General features: G+C 40.6%; 1 protein-coding gene across 1 annotated transcript in view; it reads right to left on the bottom strand.

The window, feature by feature from the left end:
* LOC132398988 (large ribosomal subunit protein uL3-like) overlaps positions 1-22,685 on the bottom strand; it is a 47,143-nt gene that overhangs the window by 13,427 nt on the left and 11,031 nt on the right. Inside the window, exons 4-8 of the mRNA XM_059978825.1 lie at positions 22,286-22,454; positions 16,896-17,031; positions 14,571-14,757; positions 7,776-7,936; positions 5,762-5,863 (exon numbers count right to left, since the gene is read on the bottom strand). Of these exons, the coding sequence (XP_059834808.1) occupies positions 5,762-5,863; positions 7,776-7,936; positions 14,571-14,757; positions 16,896-17,031; positions 22,286-22,454 (755 nt within the window). The remainder of the gene's footprint in view (positions 1-5,761; positions 5,864-7,775; positions 7,937-14,570; positions 14,758-16,895; positions 17,032-22,285; positions 22,455-22,685) is intronic.

Genomic DNA, 22,685 nt, shown 5'->3' on the forward strand with positions numbered 1-22,685 from the left:
GCCTCCAAGTACTCTATAATCTCATCCCTAACAATCGATCCCAACAACTTCCCGACCACTGATGTCGGCTAACAGGTATATAATTTCCTTTCTGCTGCCTCCCACCCTTCTTAAATAGTGGAGAAACATTTGCAATTTTCCAGTCATCCAGTACAATGCCAGAATCTATCAATTCTTGAAAGATCATCACTAATGCCTCCGCAATCTCTCCAGCTACTTCCTTCAGAACCCAAGGGTGCATTCCATCAGGTCCAGGAGATTCATCCACCCTCAGACCATTAAGCTTCCTGAGCACCTTCTCAGTCGTAATTTTCACTGCACAAACTTCACTTCCCTGACACCCTTGAATGTCCGGTACACTGCAGATGTGTTCCACTGTGAAGACAGTAGCAAAATACGTATTCAGTTCCTCTGCCATCTCTGCATCTCTCATTACAATAGCTTCAGTGTCATTTTGTATTGGTCCTATATCTACCCTCTACTATCTTTTACCCTTTATAGAATTAACAAAGCTTTTAGTATCTTCTTTGATATTAGTCATCAGCTTCCTTTTATAATTCACCTTTTCCTTCCTAATGACCTTTTTAGTTTCCTTCTGCAAGTTCTTAAAAGCTCCCCAATCCTCTATCTTCCCACTAGCTCTGGCTTCCCTGTATGCCCTCTCTTTTGTTTTTACTTGGGCTCTGACTACACTTGTTAGCCACGGTAGTATCCTTCTTCCCTTTGAAAATTTCTTCTTATTTGGAATATATCTGTCTTGCACTTCCTTCATTTTTCACAGAATCTCCAGCCTTTGCTGCTCTTCTATTCTTCCTGCAAATGTTCCTTTCCAGTCAACTTTGGCCAGATCCCCTCTGATGCCATTGTAATTTCCTCTATTCCACTGAAATATTGACACATTGTATTTTATTTTTTTCCCTCTCAAATTTCAATGTAAACTTGATCTGGTGTGGCTCTGTGTATAAGAAATAATATTAAATCATTAGAAAGGGTTGACATGGGATTGGAAGGTGTAGAGACTCTATGGGTTGAATTAAGAAATAGCAAGGGTAAAAGGTCCCTAATGGCAATTGTATACAGGCCTCCAAACAGCAGCCAGGATGTGGAATACTAATTACAGCAGGAGATAGAAAAGGTATGCCAGAAAAGCAATGTCATGATAATCGTTGGTGTTTTTAACATGAAAGTGGATTGGGAAAACCAGGTCAGTACTAGACCTCAAGAGAGAGAATTTGTAGAAAAACTTACCTGTGACATCCCCTCTGTAGCTACTTCCAAGCACCTTAAAACTGTGCCCTCTTGTGGCAACCATTTCAGCCCTGGTAAAAAGCCTCTGACTATCCACATGATCAATGCCTCTCATTATGTTGTACACCTCTATCAGGTCACCTCTTATCCTCTGTCATTCCAAGGAGAAAAGGCCGAGTTCACTCAACCTATTCTCATAGGGCATGGTCCCCAATCCAGGCAACATCCTTGTAAACACAAGGAAATCTGCAGATGCTGGAAATTCAAGCAACACACACAAAATGCTGGTGGAACACAGCAGGCCAGGCAGCATCTATAAGGAGAAGCACTGTCGACGTTTCAGGCCTAGACTCTTCGTCAGGACGACAGTGCTTCTCCTTATAGATGCTGCCTGGCCTGCTGTGTTCCACCAGCATTTTGTGTGTGTTGCTTGAAAATCCTTGTAAATCTCCTCTGCACCCTTTCCATGGCTTCCACATCCTTCCTGTAGTGAGGCGACCAGAACAGAGCACAGTACTCCAAGTGGGGTCTGACCAGGGTCCTGAATAGCTGCAACATTACCTTTCAGCTCTTAAACTCAATCCCACGATTGATGAAGGCCAATGCACCGTATGCCTTCTTAACCACAGAGTCAACCTGTGCAACAGCTTTGAGTTTCTTATGGACTCGGACCCCAAGATCCCTCTGATCCTCCACACTGCCAAGAGTCTTACCATTAATACTATATTCTGCCATCATATTTGACCTACCAAAATGAACCACCTCACACTTACCTGGGTTGAACTCCATGTGCCACTTTTCAGCCCAGTTTTGCATCCTATCAATGTCCCGCTGCAACCCCTGACAGCCCTCCACACTATCCACAACACCTCCAACCTTTGTGTCATCAGAAAATTTACTAACCCATCCCTCCACTTCCTCATCCAGGTCATTTATAAAAATCACGAAGAGTAAGGGTCCCAGAACAGATCCTTGAGGCACTCCATTGGTGACCGACCTCCTTGCAGAATATGACCCATCTAAACCACTATTTGCCTTCTGTGGGCCTTGCATGGGGTACCTTTCAAATGCCTTGCTGAAATCCATATTAACTACATCTATGGCTCTACCTTCATCAATGTGTTTAGTCACATCCCCAAAAAATTCAGTCAGGTTCGTAAGGCACGACCTGCCTTTGACAAAGCCATGCTGACTATTCCTAATCATATTATGCCTCTCCAAATGTTTATAAATCCTGCCTCTCAGGATCTTCTCCATCAACTTACCAACCACTGAAATAAGACTCACTGGTCTATAATTTCCTGGGCTATCTCTACACCCTTTCTTGAATAACAGAATAACATCCATGACACTCCAATCCTCCGGAACATCCCCCTTCCCCATTGATGATGCAAAGATCATCGCCAGAGGCTCAGCAATCTCCTCCCTCACCTCCCACAGTAGCCCGGGGTACATCTCATACGGTCCCAGCAACTTATCCAACTTGATGCTTTCCAAAAGCTCCAGCACATCCTCTTCCTTAATATCCACATGCTCAAGCTTTTCAGTCTACAGTAAGTCATCAAAGTAGTCATTAAGTACCTCTGCTATCTCCTCTGGTTCCATACACACTTTTCCACTGTCACACTTGATTGGTCCTGTTCTCTCACATCTTATCCCCTTGCTCTTCACATACCTGTAGAATGCCTTGGGGTTTTCCTTAATACTGCTTGCCAAGGCCTTCTCATGGCCCCTTCTAGCTCTCCTAGTTTCATTCTTAAGCTCCTTCCTGCTAGCCTTATAATTTTCTAGATCTCTATCATTACCTAGTTTTTTTAACCTTTCGTAAGTTTTTCTTTTCCTCTTCTCTAGATTTACAACAGCCTTTGTACACCACGGTTCCTTTCCCTGTCTCATTGGACAGTACATATGCAGAACTCCACACAAATACCTCCTGAAAATTTGCCACATTTCTTCCACACATTTCCCTGAGAACGTCTGTTTCCAATTTATGCTTCCAATTTCCAGCCTGATAGCCTCGTATTTCCCCTTACACCAATTAAACGCTTTCATAACTTGTCTGTTCCTATCTCTCTCCAATGTTATCGTAAAGGAGATAGAATTTTGATCACTATCTCCAAAATACTCTCCCACTAAGAGATCTGATAACTGACTAGGTTCATTTCCCAATATGAGATCAAGTACAGCCTCTCCTCTTGTACGATTATCTACCTATTGTGTCAAGAAATCTTCCTGAACACACCTAACAAGCTGCACCCTGCCTAAACCCCTCTCTCTAGGGAGATTCCAATCAATATTTGGGAAATTAAGATCTCCCACCAGAACACCACTGTTATTATTACAGCTTCCCAGAATCTGTCTCCCTATCTGCTCCTCAATATCCCTGTTACTACTGGGAGGTCTATAAAAGACACCCAGTAGAGTTATTGACCCCTTCCTGTTCCTAACTTCCACCCACAGAGACTCTGTAGACAATCCCTCCATAACTTCCTCCTTTTTTGCAACTGTGACACTATCTCTGATCAACAGTGCCACGCCCCCACCTCTTTTGCCTCCCTCCCTGTCCTTTCTGAAACATCTGAAACCCAGCACTTGAAGTAACCATTCCTATTCCTGAGCCATCCAAGTCTCTGTAATAGCCACATCATAGCTCCAAGTACTGATCCACATTCTAAGCTCATCCGTTTTGTTCATAATAGTCCTTGCATTAAAATAGACACACCTTAAACCATCGGTCTGAGCCCGTCCCTTCTCTATCACCTCCCTCTCGCAGTGTCTCCAAGTTTTCTCTATTTGTGAGCAACCGCCTCTTCCTTCGTCACTTCAGTTAGGTTCCCACCCCCCAACAATTCTAGTTTAAGCTCTCCCCGGTAGCCTTAGCAAACTTCTCCACCAGGATATTGGTCCCCTCATTTTTGTACAGGTCACACCGGCCCCAAAGATCCAGATATCTGAATCCCTGTCCTCTGCTCTAATCCCTCAGCCACACATTTATCCTCCACTTCATTCTATTCCTATACTCACTGTCACATGGCACAGGCAGTAATCTCAAGATTACTATCTTTCTGGTCCTGCTTCTCAACTTCCTCCTAACTCCCTGTAGTCTGTTTTCAGGACCTCCTCCCTTTTCCTACCTATGTTGTTGGTACCAATATGTACCCATGGCCTCTGGCTTTTCTCCTTCCCGCTTCAGGATATTGTGGATGCAATCAGAAACACCCCGGACCCTGGCACCTGGGAGGCAAACTACCATCCGTGTTTCTTCCCTGTGTCCACAGAATCGCTTGTCTGACCCTCCAACTATAGAGTCCCCTATCACTTCTGCCATCCTCTTCCTTTCCCTACCCTTCTGAGCCACAGGGCCATACCCTCTGCCAGAGGCACGGCCTCTGTTGCTTCCCCCAGGTAGGCCATCTACCCCAACAGTACTCAAACAGGAGCACTTATTGTTGAGAGGGACAGCCACTGGGGTACTCTCTAGCATCTGCCTCTTGCCCTTCTGATTGTTATCCACTTAACTGTCTCCTGAGGCCCCGGTGTGACTACCTGCCTATAGCTCCTCTCTATCACCTCCTCACTCTCCCTGACCAGACGAAGGTCATCGAACTGCATCTCCAGTTCCCTAATGCTGTCCCTCAGGAGCTGCAGCTCGACACACCCGGTGCAGATGTGGCCGTCTGGGAGGCTGGAAGTCTCCTGGACTTCCCACATCTGATACAGAGCACTCACACACATACTTCCAGTTTGTATGCTACACAGTTAACCTACCTCGCCTCCACCCGGTATCGCCAAACCTTTCCTACTCTGTCACCTGCTCCTCCAATGCCCACTCTACAAAGTTGTCTTCTTTTTAAACTCTTCTCGCTGTTCTCACTGGCTGACATCCATGCACTTGCGCAGTTGTGCCCTGATTAAACTGCTGAAGAAATATCTGCCTCCTTTTAAAATCCTCTCAATTTAAAACTCTTTTCACTGTTCTCGCAAGCTGACATTGACACGCTTGTGCAGTCATGCCCCGATCTTGGAATTTCCAGTTTGATGTACTTAAGTCCCTTTCAACTCACAGGACCCAGGACCATGTACTCCGTTCAATTCTCTGAAGCCCTGATTCACATACTCCATTTCAATGTACCAGCACCTGGTTTCTGTGTTCAGTCTGAACTGTCTGGGGTCTCATTTCCACTGTTCCCTTTAAATTTACTGGGTTCACTGAAAAATGCATTATAATACTATGTAACATCTAACAGGGAACAGTATCGAACAAATCTACCTGTCTGGCAGTACCAAAGTCCTGAGCTTGCCAGATAATTGGAAGTTAAGTGTATAGCTATTTGCAATAGAGCAACAGGACATATACATACTTAGGTTTGATGGGCCCTTTAACAGAAAAGCAGGTGTTTTGAGTCTATGGGAAAAGAAAATGTAAGTAAGATAGTTCAGAGTTGTTTGTGATAATTTCCTTTGCCATTGTGCCAATATCTGCCACTAAATAAGTGAGATTATTCAAACTTACCATTGGAGTGATGCTCTTATTAGTCAAATCGTAATTAGTGGAAGCATTGTTTTTCACTACTTTGCCATCTTCCACATGGATCCCTTTACCAAGGCGATAAATCTGATCAGAACAGGAAAAGAAGTCTTAGACAGTTCATAAAATAAGCTGTGATGTGTTCAAGCTAAGCTTAAGAATCAGTGCAGGTACAGACTTTAAGAATTGGCAGTGAATTAATATCACTTCACATTGATCCAAAAGTTTCCATGGCTGCATTCAATCCAACACCTTCCAGGGTGATACTGTAAAATATTTCAGGTGGTCATTGCAAATGGCCAGTTTTGAATTCCCTAGTATTTGTTGCTACGCCACAATATTTTATTTCTTTATATTTCCTCCAAAGATATGTATGTAGCTTTTAAATTTATCCCATGATGGTTTTGAATGGGCCTTGAAAGAATCTGTAGAAACTCATACTTTCTCAAGGCAAAGTCAGGCTGACACCAGGAGATACATGAACCTGAACTACCGCAAGACAATTGTTAAAAGGTCATTTGAAACAACTGCCCACTGATTAAAGTACCATCAGTGACATGAGTCCATATCATTAAATTAAATGTTCAAAGGTGAACATGAGGTGAGGATGGGATTTGGCGTCACTCTTAACCTGTGAAACAGCTTGCTCATATTGTTAAACCAGTGTAGATGGATGAAGAGTTAGGATAACTGGACATTCAAAGATGCAAAACTCATTTAGAATTACAGGCCACTACGCTATGCCAAATGTTGAAATGATCACACAATGAGCTCGCTGAGATACTTTGCAAACTGCAAAGCAAAAAGACATTATTGACTTCACTTTAAACATTGTTATCGTGCTTCTCAAAAGTGATGTTAATTTGACCTGGCTCATTGCTTTTCACTAGCAACATACTCCAGTGGTGTCAAGCACAGAAGAAAGATGTGCTATTGCTTTGACGGCATGACAGTGAACATTTACAACAGAGGTTGTATTGTGCCAAAGCTTAAGGTGGTTAGATTCTATGCAGCAACCTTGAGGACTTCCAATCAAGGGGCCACATCTGATCAGCAACTCAACTCCAGCTGCCACATTCCAATGTGCAGTCGTGGGAGTTGGGGATGAGCTGATCCTTGAGTAGGAAATCGTTCAATTCCCCATCGAATTGCCAGCCAGAGATAATCACAACTTGGCCTATTACCTTAAATCCTAACAATCGGTGGAAGCTCAGCAGCCATCCATTTGGCAGGAGTTATCCTGGGGCTCAAGTCACATGTAATATCAGAGTGTGGCTCTGGGAGTTTGAGCATGAAGAAGCTAGAAAGCATGTGGGAATATTTTCTCACTTTCCGACTGATAATAACATGATAACATTTACGGTTAGTAGAGGAGTATAAGTCTGAATTTCCAGGGTATTCTTGTCCTATTGATTTCATACAATTTTTAAATGACATACAGTGCAGAACAGGCCCTTCTGGCCCTCCAAGCTGCACCGCCCAGCAACCCTATCCTAATCACAGAATAATTTTAACCTAACAACCTAATCACAGAATAATTTTAACCTAACAACCTAACAATCTTCGCACTGTGGGAGGATGCAGTCACATGCAGTCACAGGGAGAACATAACGTACAAACTCCTTGCAGGCAGCAGCAGGAGTTGAACCTGGGTCACAAGTACTGTAAAGCATTGTGCTAACCACTACGCTACCTTACTGCTTGTGGCACAGCAGGGGCCTTGTCAGTTTACAAGTTGTTCCCAGAAGAACAATCTATTATAATCCAATTCCCTGCTCTTTCCCTGTGGCCTGGTAAATTATTTTTTCCTGGGTGCCTTTCACCACCTTCAAATAAAGTGGTTTCTTGATCATCACCTTTTCTGGGTAAAAATGATTTTCCTCATGCCTCCTCTGTTTCTTTTACCTTTGTCCTTTTGTGTCTCCCAGTTATTGAACCATCCAGAAATATAATCTCTTAACCGTTCAAGTAACCATTGAAGTAAACATTTGACATTTACTTTCTTATTAATTTCTGTACGGTGGAAATAACCCTTCTGCCCTGCACGGGCAATCGTGTACCCGACTCGAGCTGGATGCCAAGCCCCAATGCAAGCAACCTTTCGCAGACCTTTATGAGTCTTCCTTGGCAGTTTCTTAGTGTGCCACCGAGAGGTAACGCCTGTGAACCAACAAAGAATTGGTCAATTTGGAGTTACATTCTGTTTGCATGTTAACATTGGAATAACTTTCAACAAACCAAAGAAAAGGCTTTTGTTACTCAGAAAAGTTAGTAATTTATAATCTTTCTATCTCTAAACTCACTAATTCTAATCTAGGGTTTTTTTGGCAAATGTAAAGAAGTAGGTAGAAGGAGGGGGAGTTGGACTACTAATCAGGGACAATATCACAGCTGTACTCAGAGTGGACAACACGGGGGGCTCGTCCACTGAATCTATATGGACAGAACTCAAAAATGAGAAGGGAGCAATCATGCTGATGTGATTGTACTACAGACCCCCCAGGGGCCACCGTGACATTGAGGAACAGATTTGCCCGGAGATAAAGGAAAGGTGTAAAAACAGTAGGAATGTTGTCATGGGGGACTTCAACTTCCCTCATATAAACTGGGACCTTCTTAGTGCAAATGGTTTAAATGGGGCAAAATTTATTAGAAGCATCCAGAAAGGTTGCTTAGATCAATATGTAAGTAGTCCAACATGAGAACGGGCTATACTGGACCTGGTGAGGCCTGACCAGTTGTCTGACCACTCAGTAAGTCAGCAGTTAGGGAACAGTGACCATAAGTCCTTAAGTTTTGATACAGTTATAGATAAGGATAGCAAGGGCCTTGTGGGAGAGTATTAAACTGGAGCAGGGCAAATTACGAATGCATTAGGCAGGAACCAGGGAGAGTTCATTGGAAACAGCTTTTTTTGGACAGGTCCACATCTGACATGTGGTGGGTGCTTAAAGACCATCTGCACAGAGTACAGGACAGGTATGTTCCAGTCAGGAGGAAGGACTAAAGGACCTTGGATGTCAAGGGAGGTGATGAATTTAGTCAAGAAGAAATAGGAAAAGTGCGTACAGCTCAGGAAGCTAGACTCAAGCAGAGCCCAAGAGAATTATAAAGGAGCCAGAAAAGAAACTCAAGAAGAGACTTGGAAAAGCCAGGAGGGGCCAGGAAAAGCCCTTGGCAAGTATGATTAAAGAGAATCCCAGGGCATTCTAACCATACATCAAGAGCAAGAAGATAACTAAGGAGAGGGTGGATCAAGGGGGGGAATATTTACTTGCATGCAAAGGATCCAATATTAACCAAGAAGGATGTGAAGGGTAGTGAGATCAGTGCCAAGGGTTTTAGTATGTGAGGGCATTTCAAAGGAAAGAAGAAGGAAGTGCTGGATCTCCTAAAGAACATTAAGGTGGATAAGTCTCCAGGGCCAGTTGGGATATACCCTTAGGTTACTGGCAGAAGCAAGTGAAGAGATTGCTGGGGCCTTGACCAATATCTTTGAGTTCTCTTTAACCACAGGTGATGTCTCAGAGAACTGGCAAGTAGCTAACATTGTTCCATTGTTTAAGAAAGGAACTGGGGATAATTCTAGAAACTATAGACCAGCAAGTACTACATCAGTGCTAAGGAAGTTACTGGAGAGAATTATTAGGGACAGGATTTATGATCATTTGGAGAACCATGGGCTAATTAGGAAGAGCAAGTATGTCTTTGAGCAGAGCCATGTCTTCCTAACTTGACTGAGTTTTTTGACAAGGTGACAAGGATGATTGATGAAGCTAGAGCTGTGGATGTTGTCTGCATGGATTCTAGGAAGATGTTTGACAAGGTCCCTTATGAGAGGCTCATCCAAAAAATTAAGATGCATGGGATCCATGGTGAATTGATTCAGAACTGGCTTGCTCATGGACGACAGAGGATGGTGATCGAAGGGAATTATTCTAGCCAAAGGTCTGTGATTAGTGGTGTTCCACAGGGATCTCTACTGGGATCGCTGCTATCTGTAATTTATATAAATGGCCTGGATGAAAATGTAGATACCAGTTCACAGAAATGAAGGGAGTTTGGATGAAAAACTTGATAAGATATTTTATTACACCGTCTCAGAAATCCCATTATGATAGTAACCTCCCTGTTTCCTGGAGAAATTGTGGAAATCAAAATGCAAATCATTATCATATTTTTTGGGACTGCCCTGTTATCAAAAACTATTGGAGGGGGATATATAATGCCCTACAAGACATCTTCAAATGTGAAATACCCTTAGAGGGTAAGACCATATATTTTGGATAGATACCTTAAGAATGGTTGAAACGAGATAAATATTTAATGAATATACTGTTGGTGGCTGGTTAAAAGACTCTTTCTAGGAAATGGTTATCATAGGAGAGCCCAACTTTAAATACATGGATGGAAATTACAATGGACATTTACAAAATGGAGAAGATAACAGCATCTGTTAATCATAAGCTGGAACAATTTGATTCATACTGGGAAAAATGGTTCAACTACATAATGCCTCATAGGCCCGATTTTATTCTCACAAATCAATGAATATGTTGTAAAAAAAAAGATGACTCCCTACTTGTACACAGTTCTTTCCTTTTGCTTGTTTTTTCTTTCCACTCTTTTCTATAAGTGTATACCTCAGATAAATACTTTGTGGAGATATGATTATATGATATATATGTACAATGTCTGAAATACATCTTATGGAAATGTTTGTTTGTTTGATGATGAAGTTCAATAAAAAAAAATTACCAAAAAAAATTTGTGTTTATCCCAATTTATTTTATAACCCGATATTTTCCCATATTCTTCTAATCTATAAGATAATTTGCGTAGTGAATGTAATGGATCTGTTAAATAAAGTAGAACATCATCAGCAAATAAGTTAATCTTGTATTCTTCCTGATTAACTCTGAAACCCTTAATATCTGGGTCCATTCTAATTAATTCAGCTAGTGGTTCTATTGCCAACACAAACAAACAACAGGAACACTAGATAAAATAGGAGAAAACGTACCAGAAGATTTTATATACAAATGGGAATCTAAATGGATACGGGAAAAGAAAGAATCTCCTATATTAAAACATTTGATTGATTTATGAAATAAGATAAATGTTGATGATGAGACAAAAAAATCTTTATTAGCAAAGAGATCTTTAATTCAAAATAGACTTATTCCTTTCACAATGGACAATCAACTTTTATATAATTGGATTCAAAAAGGGATTAGATATATAGGGAATTGTTTTGAAGGAGGTATATTAATGTCATTTGATCAATTAAAGAATAAATATAAAGTATCAAATAACACTTTATTTTGTTACTTTCAATTAAGGGCTTATTTAAGAGAAAAATTAGATCAAACAATGTTATTGCCGAAACCTAATGAAATAGAAATTTTAATTCAAAAAGGAAATATTAAAAAATTTATATCTTGTATGTATAAATTGATTCAAAAACAGGCAATTAAACAAGGAGTCCATAAGTCAAGACAAAAATGGGAAAGTGATTTGAATATTAAAATTGAAGAAACAAATTGGTCAAGACTATGTCTTGATAGTATGACAAATACAATAAATGTTCGGTTAAGATTAGTGCAGTATAATTTTCTACATCAATTATATATTACACCACAAAAAATAAATAAATTAAATCCAAACTTATCAGATCAGTGTTTCCGATGTAACCAGGAAACTGGTACTTTTTTACATTCTACATGGTCTTGTTCTAAAATTCAACCTTTTTGGACAAATTTAAGACTTTTACTGGAACAAATTACAGGAACACAATTTCCTCATAATCCAATATTACTCTTATTAGGTGATAATGAAGGGATAAAACCAAAACTCAAACTAAATAAATACCAGAAAGAATTTATAAAAATTGCACTGGCAGTAGCCAAAAAAGCTATTGCAGTTACTTGGAAATCGGATACATATTTAAGTATAGACTCTTGGAAGAAAGAAATCTATGGTTGTATTCCATTAGAAAAAATTACTTATAATTTAAGAGATAAATATGAAACATTTCTGAAAATTTGGAGCCCTTATTTACAAAAGACAGGATTAAATCTATAGATGTTCTGAAGATGAAACAATTGGTTATTAGGGGAAAGAAATAAATATACATATTAAAGTTATTACGAATTCCATGGAGCAGGTGGAGATCTTCCAACAACCAGGCAATCTTTCTTTCTTTTTTTCTCTCTTTTTCTTTTTTTTCTATAGGGCAGTTAGGGAGGTGGGGTTAAGGGGAGGGGGGAAGGGTTATATACATTTTTTTTTCCATACTTCATTTTGTACTTAAAAATGCAATAAAAAAAGTTTTCAAAAAAAAAATTTGTGGTGATGTGCATAGCTTAGAAGACTGGCAAAGAATACAACAGGATCTGGAACAGTTGAAGATAAGGACAGAGAAATAGCAAATGGAGTTTATCGTGACCAAATGTGAAGAATTGCACCTTGGTAGGTCAATTGTAAAGAGACAACACACTGTTAAGGGCAAGACCCTTAACAGTGTTGATGAGCAGAGGGATCTTGGGGTCCAAGTGCATGGCTCCCTGAAAGAGGCTACACAGGTTGATAGGGTGGTTAAGAAGGAATTTGGTATGCTTGCCTTTTTTGTCAGGATATTGAGTTCAAATGTTAGGAAGTTACCTTGCAGCTTCATAAAACTCTAGTTAGGCTGAATCTAGAGAATTGCATACAGTTCTGGTCACCGTATTATGGGAAAGATTTTGAGGCTTTGGAGAGGGTGCAGAAGATGTGTACACTGATTCTGTCTGGATTCGAGGCCATGTGCTATATCAAGAGATTGGATGAACTTGGGCTGTTTTCTTTTGAGTGGCGGAGGCTGAGGGGAGATCTGATAGAGGTATATAAGATTATAGATAGAACATACAGACAATATATTTCCCAAGGTTGAAATGTCTAATAACAGAGGTTATGCATTTAAGGTGAGGGGGTAATTTCAAAGGAGATGTGAGAGGCAAGTTTTTACACAGAGGGTGATGGGCGCCTGGAATATGTTGCCTGGGTGGTGGTAGAGGAGAATACATCAGGGACTGTTAAGAGAAGTTTGGATAGGTACAGGAATGTGAGGAAAATGGAGGGATAGGAACATCGTGCAAGCATAAGGGATTAGTTTTGTTGGTCATTTGGTTACTGATTTCTTTGGTTTGGCATGATATTGTGGGCTGAAGGGCCTGTTCCTGTACTGTTCTATGTTCAATGTTTAATCATAACAATCCCATCCATTCTTCAAAACATCAGGATCAGTTTTCATGTTTCATTAACCACTTTATTGTTATTCTTGCCCAAAATTCTGGGATCCTCCGTAAATCCATCCTAACCCCTAAGGAAGGAAACAGGAGATGGATTGTCTGTGGAAGGAAATCCCAAATGTGTTCAGCACTTTGTAGAACTGTTCCTTTATAGGTCAAGTATCACTCCCCAAATAATAAATAAAAGATTTCTCCTTTTCCATCCTTTATGTTTCCCTTAATGTCAGGGAAGCTTTCATCCAGTCATCTCAGGATAATTTAGAATTTAGGCTCTACGAGTTGGTCTATATAATGTCTCCTCACAATTTAGCCTGGAGTCAAGGTCATGAAGGCCATAAGCCTGCCTATGAAATGGTACAGAAAAGTTTTCACAATACTTTAGGCATGGTTTTAATATAACTAAGGCATAACCTCTGCCAATGAGCATCACAGATAAATAATGGCTACAAGTTTAAAAGGCTGGGAGGAAGTTTTCAGCAAGTATCTTAAATGTCGTTCAAATTCAAGTGCAAATTGAAGAAAGAAGGACTCATCTGCAATTTTATATGAAAGATTTTCATTCTAACTGATCGACTTTCTTCTTGGATCTATTGTCACCTGAACATGAATCATAGTTTTTGAAGCTGCAGCATAACTGGAGGTGTCATAGCTCGATTACCTTTTTGACCTTTGGCCTGAATAACATATATTTTTCCTTCTGTAGTCACTTACGGTGCTGAGTATAGACTGTGTGACTATCTTCCTAAGAACCTTAACCAAAGTTAACATAATATATCATAGACAGCATAATCTGTAGATGCTGAACTACAGAGCAAAAATAAACACAATATTGAGGAACTCTGCAGGTTAGGTAGCATCTGTGGAGGGATAGATGAGTTCAGATGAAGGCCCTTGACCTGTAAATATTGACTATCCTTTTCTCCCCCACAGATGTTGCCGGACCAACTGAGTTCCTCCAGCAGCTTGTTTTTAACATATATTGTCAGAATCAATAATCCCCCAAGACATTCTAGAACCTACTAATATTGCAACTAATGGGTCAGGTATGAGAAGGCATATCACAGGTCCTGGTTATGCAACCACTGACATCAGGCAGATGATCTCTGAAGAGTGTTGTTCATGGCTGGGGACACCCGTCTTGTGAAGACACTGCCCAGAAGAAGACAATGGCAAACTACTTCTGGAGGATTTGCCAAGAACAATCAAGGTCATAGACCACGATCGCCCATATGATATGACACAGCATTTAATGATGATGTTTCAGCATACATGGTCGTTTCTGAATCATAATGGGAACGTTGATAAAGCTCAGAAGAAGGAATGGTGCAATTTTCTCTGTTCTCTCCGACTCCAATATGGAGCTTGGGTTTGGCAAATATTACATCAGAAATTTTCAGTAGTCCAAATAGATCACTGTTTAAAAAAGGATGTTTTAAAATAAGGCAATTATTTCCATACTGTATTTTTAAATTACAGAAAAATTCTGGATTAAGCTTTTGAACTACCTTTGAATCCCTTTCCTTTGGTGACTCCAATTACATCTATATTTTCGTCTTGATGAAAGATGGAATGTACTGAGATCTGCTTCTCCAGTTTCTCATGTGCCCAGTCTACTTTCTCCGCAACGGTTCCACCATTCAGTTGAATTTCCATCATATGGGCCTTCTTCTGGCGTAAAGGTAGCAGCTTCATCTAACGGGGAAGGAAGGACAGGATTGCATGTATAATATAAAAACAAGGAATGTAGGTCAGGCAAGATCTATGCAAGGTGACATATTTCAGGTCGGAGCCCTTCACCAAATTAATCATAGGCTGTGTGCATGACCACACTGTGTAAACGAATGACTTTTGTCAATAGACCCTACATTCAGCCAAGGCATGTCAATTGATTAAAAGGATACACAAGGCTTATGAGCTTCTTCACTCTGCTGTCTTGCAATCTGCTCACAAATGATCCGGCTAACAAAGGAGATGCATTTTTTTAATTGAACCTTTTTCAACTCAGTGCTTCATATCTCTTTAGGTCACAAATAAAGAGATTCCCTGGATACAGGACAACCAGAGTAATACACACAAAATGCTGCAGGACCCCAACAAGTCAGGCAGTATCTGTGGAGGAGAATAAACAGCTGACATTTTAGCCCCGACCCTTCACTGGAACCAGAAAGTAAAATGGGAGGTGATTGGTGAAAAAGGTGAAGGACTGGGAAGAAGGAATCTGTTGTGAGAGGAGAGTGAGTCTTGGGAGAAAGGGAAGCAGGAAAGACAGCAGGGGGGATAAGCAGGTAAGGAGAAGAGAAGAGGTAAAGGTGGGCATCAGGAGTTCCTGCAAGTGGAAGAAGTGCCACACCTGCCCATTCATTTCCTCTTTCATCGACATTCAGGGCCCCAAACAATCCTTCCTGGTGAGACAGCACTTCACCTGCAAATATGTTGGAGGTGATGGGCAGGTAAGGAGATAAGGTGAGAGAGGGAAACAGAAATGGGAATGGTGCACTTCCAATGAACATTGATTTCTCAAACTTCTGGTAATTACCCCTACCCTTCACCATTCCCATTCCCGTTTCCCTCTCCCAACTTATCTCTTTACCTCTCTCTGGTGCTCCTCCCTCTTCCTTTTCTTTCATGGTCACTACCCTCTCCCATCAGATTCCCCCTTCTTCACCCCTTTATCTTTTTCACCTATCAACTTTTCAGCTCTTTACTTCACCCCTCCTCCTCTCCTAGTTTCACCTCTCACCTATCATCTTGTACTTTTTCCTCCCCTCATCCCAGCTTCTTGCTCTACTTTCTCATCTTTATTTTCCAGTCCTGATGAAGGGTCTCAGTTCAAAACATCAACCGCTAACTCTTTTCCATAAATGCTACCTGCTCCTTGAGTTCCTCCAGCTTTTTGTGGGTGTTGTTTGATTTCCAGCATCTGCAAATTTTCTTGACCTTGTGTCACTCAGTTTGATCAGTTCTTCAATGGAGGAATTAATGAAGTACATACAACCGAGATTACTGCTAGGAGGGCCCTCACACAAATGACACGTCGGCCCACCAAGTGTAGCTAGCTTAACATGCCTTGGGACAAAGAGAGATTGCCAGCCACGTTTTGTTGATGTTGAAATTGCTGTCTGCAGGATCTTGGTGTCAACACATAATTGATTTTGCAGAACAAAGGGGCATCCTAAGATTGGTTAAATCAGTACAAAACCAAAACACCTCGGACACTGTAAATCTGAAATTTAAACAGAAATCCGGAAATACTCATAGATCAGAATGGAAAGAAAAGCAAAATTAATGTTGCAGACTGATGACCTTTCAGATCAATGCCCCTCAGAAGATCATCAACTTGCATTTATTTAACATTAACACTTCAAAACTATTTTTTATTTTAACTTGGAATTATTATATAAACGCACTGGTCTAAATGCTGTGTTAAATTCCGAATTGTGTACACTTTTGATTTGTCAATACTATTCAACTGCTCTGAAATTTTAAAACTGGTTAACTTTATAATCCTCAGAATGCCATAGTCCTGATCACTAGTGCCAAAGATGAATCCTTACACCACATTATAGAGTTCTGCCGTAACAATCAAGCTGCAATAGTATAGGCTTGAAGTCATAGTGAGAAATGGCATTTAAGAATTCTCAGTCTTTCCACTAGTTCTGAAGATGCTGCTCCCATGCTTCAAGTAAAGCACATTGGAAGTCATCACAGTAGCACGGCTTTTGGAATTTCTTTGATACTGATCTGGCCCCACTGTGTAATATGGGTCTTAAAAATTAATGTCAAGAATTGGAAGAAGTAAATAAGTACAAGAGAGAAAAAAATGTTCTCACCTGAGTATGAACAATGACTCTGATGATTTTGCAATACTTCTTCATGGCTTCAAAATCTTTCTCCAGTTGTTTTTTCCCAGCCTCATCCTGCCATTTCTTGTTGTACTTAGTAAAGGCTTTCCTCTTACTCTTGCACCTAATTGAACATGCAAATATGGCATGGATTGTATCTTGTACTATATTGAAAAGATATTAATTATTCCTCTGAAAGACGTGACAAAAAATACCCTCTATTTTTTTATCTATGAGGCTGAATTTTCTAACTGAATCTTGCAAATTTATAAGAAATTGAGAAGAATGAGAACTGGACATGATCCTACAATGCCCACCTGTGAACCTGCTCTACGTTCCAGCGGCTCATGCATTTTACTTTCCCATTTACAACCCACATTATTTGCATTGTTTCAGCTTTTCTCCACTAAGCACAAGAATCCATGGTTACAAGGCACTTGAAAAGCTGGGCCAGGAATTTACAATTGAGTAGTGGCCCCATCAACCAAATGTTTCCAGTGCAGAAAAGCACAATTTATAAAATGTTGTAACTACTATCAGTCAGACTTTTGTTCAACTAACCATACTTTTCAAATTAGTCAGATACCCAAGCAAGAGACAAATTTTCCAGGGCAGGAGCCCAGGTTGAGGCAAAACTATCATTCAAACTGTCTTTCTCAGAATCAGAATCAGGTTTATTATCATCAGCATGTGACGTGAAATTTGTTAACTTAGCAGCAGCAGTTCAATGCAATACCTAATATAGAAGAAAAAAAACAAAATAAAATAATAATAATAATAATAATAATAATAATAATAAATAAACATAATAATCAATAAAATTACATATATTAAATAGATTTTTTAAAACATGCAAAAGCATAAATACTGTATATTAGAAAAAAGTGAGGTAGTGTCCAAAGATTCAATGTCCATTTAGGAATCAGATGACATAAGGGAAGAAGCTGTTCCTAAATCTCTGAGTGTGTCCCTTCAGGCTTTTGTACCTCCTACCTGATGGTAACAGTAAGAAAAGGGCATTCCCTGGGTGCTGAAGGTCCTTAATAATGGACACTGCCTTTCTGAGACACTTCTCCCTGAAGATGTCCTGGGTACTTTGTAGGCTAATACCAAGATGGAGCTGACTAGATTTACAACCTTCTGCTGCTTCTTTTGGTCCTGTGCAGTAGCCTGTCCATACCAGACAGTGATGCAGCCTGTCAGAATGCTCTCCGTGGAACATCTATTGAGGTTTTTGAGTGTATTTGTTGACATGCTAAATCTCTTCAATCTCCTAATAAAGTATAGCCATTGTCTTGCCTTCTTTATAACTACATCGATATGTTGGGACCAGGTTAGATCCTCAGAGATCTTGACACTCAGGAACCTGAAACTGCTCACTCTCTCCACTTCTGATCCCTCTGTGAGGATTGGTATGTGTTCCTTCGTCTTACCCTTCCTGAAGTCCACAATCAGCTCAGCAGCGCCACTCCACTAGTTGGCATATCTCACTCCTATACGCCCTCTTGTCACCACCTGAGATTCGACCAACAACGGTTGTATCGTCAACAAATTTATAGATGGTATTTCAGCTATGCCTAGCCACACAGTCATGTATATATAGAGAGTAGAGCAGTGGGCTAAGCACATGCCCCTGAGGTGCACCAGTATAGATCATCAGTGAGGAGGAGATATTATCACCAATCTGCACAGATTGTGATCTTCTGGTTAGGAAGTCAAGGATCCAATTGAAGAGGGAGGTACAGAGGCCTTAGTTCGGTAACTTCTCAATCAGGATTGTGGGAATGATGGTATTAAATGCTGAGCTATAGTCAATGAACAGCATCCAGATGTAGCTGTTTGTGTTGTCTAGGTGGTCTAAAGCCGTGTGGCGAGCCATTGAGATTGCATCTGCTGTTGACCTATTGTGTCGATAGGCAAATTGCAATGAGCCCAGGTCCTTGCTGAGGCAGGAGTTCAGTCTAGTCATGACCAACCTCTCAAAGCATTTCATCACTATAAATGTGAGTGCTACTGGGTGATAGTCATTAAGGCAGCCCACATTATTCTTCTTGGGCACTGGTATAATTGTTGCCTTTTTGAAGCAAGTGGGAACTTCCGCCTGTAGCAGTGAGAGGTTGAAAATGTCCTTGAATACACCCACTAGTTGGTTGGCATTTTCTTGATCTGCTCAGGCAAGCTAAGCCTCTCATAAATTCACCTATAAAATCTCTCTTCTCCCTTCTTTTTGATTCACTTCTGTACTGCCTCCCTTCATAATTGATTGTAAGTGCAGGGTAGACCTAAATCAATGACTGATTTAGATGCAGCCCTCAGATTACCCACAGAGCTGCTGCACCTGATGACCCTGTGATATCCATCTCAGGTTTTCAGGGCCTTACCAGGTACTCCATTGGGACCTTCTGCCTTATGAGGGTTCACTCTCTTTAAAGACAGCCTAACATCGTCTGAGATGGATATCACAGGGTCATCAGGTGCAGCAGCTCTGTGGGTAATCTGAGGGCTGCATCTAAATCAGTCATTGATTTAGGTCTACCCTGCACTTACAATCAATTATGAAGGGAGGCAGTACAGAAGTGAATCAAAAAGAAGGGAGAAGAGAGATTTTATAGGTGAATTTATGAGAGGCTTAGCTTGCCTGAGCAGATCAAGAAAATGACAAAATCTCAGTTGTTCCCTTGATTATTAATCACCTTCTATTTCCATTCAAACATCTAGTTGATGTAATTGTAGTCTGATATTTTATGATCAAGTTCAATTTTATTGTCATTCAACCATATATATATTCTGCCAAATGAAACAACATTCCTCAGGACCAAAGTGCACAACACAACACATACAATTCACACACAACACAAAAAGTAATATTACCACAAATAAGTTAACAAATAATAAGGCAGAAAGTCCTGATGAAGGGTCTCAGCCTGAAACGTTGACTGTGCTTCTTCCTATAGATGCTGCCTGGCCAGCTGTGTTCCACCAGCATTTTGTGTGTGTAACAAATACTAAGTTACATTTACAACACAAGTTAAAAAGTGAACAGTCTAACACCACTGTTGCTTCATATGTGACGAGACCTGGGTATGACTGGGAGCTCAGTAGTTCTATGGCCTGGGGGGAAGAAAGCTGTTTCCCATTCCAACAGGTCTTGTCCTAATGCTATGGTACCTCCTGCCTGATGGTGGGAGTGCGGGTGGTCAAAGAGATCATTTGATGAATGATGGGATTATTGACAATACTAAGGGTCCTGTGTACCAAGTGTTCCTGATACATTTCATATGGGTGGAAGAGAGACCCTGACGATCATCTCAGCAGTACTTTGTAGAGTCTTGTGGTCATTTGCCTCACAATTCCCATACCAGACCAGACACTGTCAATGGTGCTCCTATAAAAATTGGTTAGAATGGGAGGGGGGGTAAGATGTTGCTGGATTTCTTGATTAATGAGATGGTGTTGAGGGTCTGACTGTGGTCTTTCCATCAAGATCCAGTTACAGAGGGAGGTGCTGAGACCCCCTGAGGACAGAGTATCAACCAGCTCCTGAGGAATGACCATGTTAAATGCTGAGCTGCAGTTGATGAATAGCATCCTGATGTATGAGACAGCAGTTCCAGGTGGGACAGGACACAGTGGAGTGCAGAGGCTATGGCATTATCAGTGGACCAACTTGAGTGAGAAGAGAACTGGAAGGGATCTAATGCAGCAGGAAGATGGGGCTTCATGTGATCTATAACCATCCACTCAAAACACTCCATTACTGTGGAGGTCAATGCCACTGGACAGTAGTCATTAAGCAACAGTGGCATGGTGAATACTGTCTTGAAGCCTGTGGGGCAGGGGACTGTTCCAAAGAGATGCTGAAGATGTCTGTTAAAACCTCTAGTAACTGGGCTGCACAGTCTCTCAGCAGCCTACCCAGTATGTTATCGGGCCCTGCAGCCTTACATGGGTTGACCTTGGCTGGGGTCTTCCTCACATCAGCTGTAGCCAGACAGACTGCCTGCTCCTTGGGGGGAGGGGGAGTCTTCCTCACCGGCGCTTTATTCCACGTATCAAACTGTGCGTAAAAGACATTCAGCCTATCAGGAAGAGTGGCATCACTATCACTGACACATATGGTCTGAATGACCTGCCACTTGCGCTTCATATCTATGATGTCACAGAAATGACTGTGAGTAGTGCTGTTTTGCCTTCCTGATGGCACGGGAAAGCCCAGCTCATGCTGCCCTGACCATTTTATGCCCCAATCTGAAGGCAGCTTCCCGATCCCCAAGCAGCGTTCGGTCTGTTGTCAACCATGGCAACTATGATATTTATACTGTCACTTCCTAAGGAGCCAAAAAAACCAATTTATTTGTTAATTTTTGTGTAACATCTAGAAAGAGCTCAAAGCCTGAAACATATTTTGAATAATATGGAGGCATAAAATTACATATATTAATGGATTTAGCAAAGATAAATGGACTTCAGTATTGGCAAGTATAAGGTCATCTATACAGGGCCCAGAGTTGAATGAACTGAGAATCTTCTAACTGATTAAGCACTACAAACTTTAGTGATGTTGGAAGGGTGTTAGAGGTACATGTACTGTACGTAAATAATTAAAATGTCACAGACAAATATAGAAATTAATCAAAATGTCTGTGAAATTAAAAGTTGTGAAGCAATTATTCGAAGCTTTGGTTTAACTATGTCTGGTGAACTGTGAGCTGTAGAAAGGATTTTTTTGCTCTTGGAGACAGTAAACATTAAACATATGAAAATGATACTTAATAACTGGACACAAAAGTGACATTATAAAGACGGATTACCCAAACATCGTTGAATTTAGGGTACTAAGAAATGATCTGTTCTGAGATTTAAAGATATTAAGGGAAGAACTGACAAAGAGTTTAAGACTAGACGACTTCCTAAATTTGCGTCCAAGTCTCTTAAAATTGGAGTTTGGAAAAATGGAAATGTGGAAACCATATGATTCTCCAGGCCCAATTCTAGTTTTTGGAACACAAGAGAACCATCAACACCTGGGACGTAATGCAAAGGAGAATCTCAATGGTTTTGATTCAAAGGTTAATGAACATTTTAAATACTGTGAAGTGACGAAGTTAATAGATCAGGAGATTTTAAAGTTAAATTTGGTGTAGGATGAGAGAGAAATGCACTCTGATAGAGCAAATGAACTTGCTCTGGTAGCCTTTAGTCTTCTCATGGTCTCTAAGGAACTTCTGTCTAAACAGATTGAATCCTGCATGAGATGGGGGTACCAAATGAACTTGAGATTAAAACTTTGCAGCTTCTTCCTTTAAGTTTTATTCCACCCATATTTACCAGTACCTGACAAAGGCAAATTTTTAAAAAAGAGAGAAAAATATTATTACCAGTTCTTGTAGAAACGACGCTTGCATTCATCACTTATGTGCTCCGCAAAGATCGTCTTAAATGCCCGCAATCCCCTGGGAGTGTCCACATATCCAACAATCCCAATAATTACTACTGGAGGGGTATCTATTATTGTAACAGCCTCCACCATTTCACGTTTTGAGATCTCTGAAATATTAAAACATCCAATTCAAATATAGAAAGTTGAGTGGGAATGACATTGTTTTGGAAGTAATGCCCTGATATTTTTTCAATACTAGAGTTGCAAAACCAATGACTGCACCAAAATATGATTCTCTGTAAAATTAAGCAAAGGGAACTGTACCACTATCAACCATTATAAGCAAAATACTATTCTGCAGAGAGTGCAAAAGCAAGGCTTAAACTAGACAACCATGA

This window comes from Hypanus sabinus, chromosome 9, assembly GCF_030144855.1.
Source record: "Hypanus sabinus isolate sHypSab1 chromosome 9, sHypSab1.hap1, whole genome shotgun sequence".
NCBI classification, from domain to species: Eukaryota; Metazoa; Chordata; class Chondrichthyes; order Myliobatiformes; family Dasyatidae; genus Hypanus; species Hypanus sabinus.